The sequence below is a fragment of the Aegilops tauschii genome, chromosome 3 (assembly GCF_002575655.3).
Source record: "Aegilops tauschii subsp. strangulata cultivar AL8/78 chromosome 3, Aet v6.0, whole genome shotgun sequence".
NCBI lineage: Eukaryota > Viridiplantae > Streptophyta > Magnoliopsida > Poales > Poaceae > Aegilops > Aegilops tauschii.
Genome location: NC_053037.3, coordinates 574,119,060 through 574,124,440, shown reverse-complemented (window position 1 = coordinate 574,124,440; position 5,381 = coordinate 574,119,060). Strand labels below are relative to the sequence as shown.

At 42.3% G+C, this 5,381-nt stretch overlaps 1 protein-coding gene across 1 annotated transcript; it reads right to left on the bottom strand.

Annotated features, from left to right (window-relative positions):
- Window positions 1-2,821: 2,821 nt before the first annotated feature.
- On the bottom strand, window positions 2,822-5,381 carry LOC109763951 (uncharacterized). The gene is made up of 5 exons (XM_020322832.1): window positions 5,178-5,381; window positions 4,988-5,062; window positions 4,085-4,579; window positions 3,415-3,726; window positions 2,822-2,944 (listed from the first exon to the last, which is right to left on the bottom strand). Exons 1-5 carry the CDS (start codon window positions 5,379-5,381, stop codon window positions 2,822-2,824), a joined length of 1,209 nt encoding a protein of 402 aa, XP_020178421.1.

Sequence of the window (5,381 nt, the reverse complement as noted above, 5' to 3'; positions counted from 1 at the left end):
GCTCGCGCTGCTCTCGGTGATGAGCGCACAGTTGTGACTCCTATGGAGCTCAATGTTCAGCTTCGTGCTTCTGACGGTGACCCTCTTCCTAATCCCACTCGCTATAGTCACCTTGTTGGCAGTCTTGTCTATCTTGCTGTTACGCGTCTTGACATCTCCTATCCTGTCCACATCCTGAGTCAGTTTGTTTCAGCCCCCACCTCTGTCCACTATAGTCATCTCCTCCGTGTTCTACGATATCTTCGTGGCACGATCTCTCAGCGCCTTTTCTTTCCCCGCTCCAGCTCTCTTGAGCTCCAGGCCTACTCTGATGCTACCTGGGCTAGTGATCCCTCTGATCGACGCTCGCTGTCTGCTTATTGTGTCTTTCGTGGTGGCTCTCTTATTGCCTGGAAGACAAAGAAACAGACTGTCGTTTCTCGCTCGAGTACAGAGGCTGAGTTGCGAGCCATGGCTATGTTAACGGCTGAGGTGATCTGGTACGGTGGTTACTTGAGGATTTTGGTGTGTCTGCTACTACCTCGACTCCCTTACTGTCAGACAGTACCGGTGCTATCAGTATCGCGCGTGATCCGGTGAAGCATGAGCTCACCAAGCACATCGGTGTGGATGCCCACTTTGTGCGTGCTGCTATGCAGGATCAGACTCTCGCTCTTCACTATGTGCCCTCTGAGTTACAGTTAGCGGACTTCTTCACGAAGGCACAGACTCGAGCGCAGCATGGCTTTTTCCTCTTCAAACTCGATGTTGTTGATCCACCATGAGTTTGAGGGGGGGAGGGGTGTTAGATGTGTATAGTTCCTTCCTGTACATCCCCACTACATCCCCACTGTATAAGGGGCTTTTCTTCTCTTTACCACATCATCACATCTGTATATGTACTGGCCTTTGGCCCTCAGTAAAGCTAGTTGTTGTTCATCCAACACAAAGGAGTTTGGAGAGTAGTTGGAGGATAGGCCAAAGTGACTAGAAGGTGGGAGCGACGGATGTACATTTTTGCCTCACAGGTGTTCTACTTCTACATACACATAGACACTATCATGTTCAGAAGATACATAGACTGTATCATGTTCAGAAGATACCAGCGGGCTGTGCTGGCCGGGAGGAGCCACATCGGTCGCCAGTTCGCTGCCCATGCCTGGTCGTGCCGCAGGGAAACATCTTAAGTCCGTGCGCCTCGCTGGGCCGGTGGCTGCAGCCTGCGGGCATGCTGGGAAGAGCAACGTCCGGCCAAGTGACCTGTGGGTGAAAGTCAGTCAGACATATTTTTTCCTGGCAGGTGTTCTACTTGTACATAGATTGTATCATGTTCAGAAGATACATGTGTTGATTGGATCATGCTATGAAACAAGAGATAACTATCCTTTGTCAGTTCAAAAAAAAAAAGATAACTATCCTTTGTCAGCAATCTGTATGCCTCATGTCGCTTTATCTTGAACTGAAGAATTGACAAGGAAAACAGGCAGGTTCTCCTCTTTGTTGTCTAACAAATAATTTGGCAGTACAATCTTTTTTTCCTTCAGTTATTATCCGTGTCTCCATGTATTTTATCAACTTTTTTCAGACAATTCAGAAAGAAAAAGAAAATCCACGACATACCTTTCTAATCATGCAATCTTTAGCACCTTTGCCAGTGTTTTGAGTGCACATGTACTGTACATTCTTGATTGACGAGTACTTGTAAATTGCTGAATTCTTCCAACTAACCCAATATTATGATTATGAATCAATGAAGACTCATCGCTCATTCCGCTACGAAGCAGAGACTCATCATCTGCTGCTGTATAGGGTGGATGTTGGATCCCATCATTACACCGGGCCCCTAATACTGATCTCCAATGCGGGAAAAAACTTCTTATGGTGTATGTTGGATCCCATCCTCCAGGTATTTTCTTTCTCACAGCCTAGATCAATAAAAAATAAGCATTGTGAAACACAAAACCATTCACTTTTCAGGATGATTAGCCAGAGAACTTGATTCACAATGCTCATTCATGATGTGATACTTAAGACACTCAATCATTATGATAAAGCAACTGAAGCCAATGTTCCGTAAAGCTCTAGGCGACTCCTGGCATTGCTTGGCATTTTACTTCCTATGCACGGTAGGATAAATCCATGCTAAATAAAGGAAATTTAGCATATCAATGATGAGTAATGTGTAATTTGCCCTCATTTTGGTGCATACATCAAGCCCAAAATACCTCTACGTGGAAGGAAAAAAAGAGCCTAGGTGGTATAGCATCGCCTAGTGCCTAGTAAGCTTCATGGCAAAAACAGAGCAATCACCATATCATTTTGCAGTCCCCCCTAGAGACTATTAAACCACAACATCCTCCACCGAATTTCTCACATGGAATGAACTCCAGATGTATTGATCTTGTATTTAGTAACACTAAATGTGTGAAAAGATCGTGCTAATTGCATATATTACTTTAATAATAATAAGCCAATGTCTCAAGATTCACAGTGGATGTTTCTTGCCAATCTACATTACCTTTCCGTGTTGAAGATACAAACTCATTGGTAAATCATAACGCTCGAATATATTTACCTTCTGCTCTGCAGCATGCAGATAAGGCATTTCTGTAAGCTCCTTGGTTCCATCCACATGCCCTGATGTCCATGGCAAAAAGGTAATCAGGGCCCTATTCTGAAAAATTCAGAAACAATTACCTGAATAATCAGCCCACATACCTTTGCCATGTAAGCCCCTTACAGAAACCTTGCAGTCATAAGGGCAGCTTCAGGAACCAAATTGAAGAATTGATTAAATGATCGGCAAACTAACAATGTATTTGTAATTTTGTATACAAAGCTATTATAATTGAGCAAAGCAAAAAGAGCAGTACAGGTTTCCAATGTTAATACAGTCTCCTCCTGGGCAAAATCCAAATCCCTTCAGTATAGTTGAGACATGTTCAAGGACCTCCGCGTGTGGCACCTGGGTGCCATTAAAGATGTTGTGTCAGCTAGAGGAAAAGGGAAAAGAGAAACTATAACATAAAAGTAATTTATGTATTGACAGGGAAAATGGAAACTATATGATGAAGGACAATCATATAATCAAAGCAAAGAGATGACAGCAAGAAGGGTATAAGCGACACTTAACTGTACAATATGAAATTGGAAGATATAGGACAGTTTGCATTCAAATTGAATAAAAGCGTGTGTTTTGTAAAGTACATATGCATTCATGGCCTTCTAACAGACTAACAGAAAAATAGACTGCAAGGTCAAAGTCTTGAACTGCATCCAACAGGGTTCATGTTTGTGTTGAACTGAATCAAAACATCCTCAGGGACATACAATGTGCCCCAAGTAATTGCATCTAATCACATAGCTAACTCGATCCTGTAATGTAGTGAAAGGCCAAGTGTCACTGTAACTGCAATATACAGAAAGTTGTGGTACCTCTGAATGTGCCTGGATATATTTATCAAGAGCTTCACCAGCACGGGAAATTATATTAACAAGATGAAATACTTCTTCCATCTGCTTCCGTGCCTGACCATTATCACCGTTCCCAAAGCTTATCAAAGAAGTTTTTCTGAATATATGATACATGATAGTATTAAACCAATCATGCTTCCGTATCTGCTTTTGGGCTGCCAGCAGTAAAACTGTAGGCTGAACAAGCTTTCCATTCATAATGTAGTTCCAGATCTCATGAACTAGATTATCTGTTTTTCCAGCAAGAAGCCTAACCGTATCGAGGTAGATCTTCTGCAAAAATAACAGCAAAGCCTTTTAGTCTCAAGCAAGTCAGGCTAGGCTAGAGACGAAACCGGACATGAGCCACCAACAAAAAGATCTTCTGCGCCAATAAAAGGCAAAGGAACAAAAACCTTTCAGAGTTTGCATGGAAGCAAGCAGCGGAATAAATGCCTATTTCATCACCTTTTTTCGTTTAATTAACCGTATTCAATTGGACTAGGACCAATCTCCATGCGAAACAAAATATTGGCGAATACAATTCTATGATTCCATGTCCCTAAATTTTAAAAAGAAAACAGTAAAAACATTTTTATTTTTCATGCTGATAAAGTAGTGGTGCTTTGTGTAGAGAAGGACAGAAACAAACCATCTCAGGTAGGCACAACAGATGAATGAGCTTGTATATATAATCCGGATGATACTGCATAGGAAGGAGGTTGTCCTCCAGATACTTATGCATGCAAGCATTCTCGATCGCAACATGGAGTGGGAGTAAATCCTGAATGACGGCATCGCCGACTGTGCGAACATTGGCTGAAGCACCATGGCGGAAGAGCAACTTGATCATGTTAACAGAGAACCGTTCAGGAGCTCCATGGATTGGAAAGTATCCGTGCGGGTTCATGCAGTTGGGATTGGCATGGAGACCATGGAGCCGAGATGCCTTGCCCTGCAACACAACCTTTGCGCATCGCAGGGCATTATGGCTGACCATGCAGGTCAAGGTATCAGAGGTCATGCTCAAATTCCATGCCATGGCATTGGGAGATTTCGCGAACAAGCGGAGGAAGCACCGGACACTATCCTTTTCCAGTGCAAGCTCCAAACCGTCAAGTATATTATAGAAGGCACTTTGCACAAACTAGATCGATCGATCCGTTCACAGTTGAAAGAAAGAGAGGAAAGGCAATCAGTTCTCCAAATGATAAGACACACATAATAAAGAAATCCTTTACTGACAAGCATTTTGTGACAAGAAAACATTTAGTTCTAGCAGAGACAATTGGGTAAACTAAAATGCAGCGGAATTAACTAAAATTCAGTGAGATTGAAAATAAATACTCCCTGCGTTCACAGCTATAAGATGTTTTAACTTCGTTGTGAATCGGATGTATATAGACACATTTTAGTGTGTTTGTTCAGTTATTTCAGACTGTATGTAGTCCATATTGAAATATCGAAAACATCTTATATGAGGGAGTAACTGATATGACAGAAGGATTTGTCAACTGAATGAATTCTGTAAAAGACGATTAGAAGAGAAAAGCACCTCGGGAGTAGGGTCTGGGATGATTATATCATTAGGACAGTACTTGGCCATGCAAGCAGCTCTTAGGTCCATCAACTGGAAGAGAGAATTAATGTCTTTAAAGAGACAGCTGGTACTAAGGAAGGAAATAAAACAGAAGCCAGACGAGAGGAAGATCATATTGATACATACAGATCGGTAGCGATCATACCTCATCTATCCTTTTCCAGTCGATGTTTTTTTGATGAGCTTGAGCTGCTATGAAAATCCAAGATGGATCCCATGGACTCTCTGTGGTTGATCCATGCATACTGCCAGTGTAATGGTCTCTGTCACAAGCCTCCTTTGTATATGTTGTGTCTAATCGTGGAGCAATTTTCGACTGCATCATTTCTTTAACTGGGAACAGGAACAT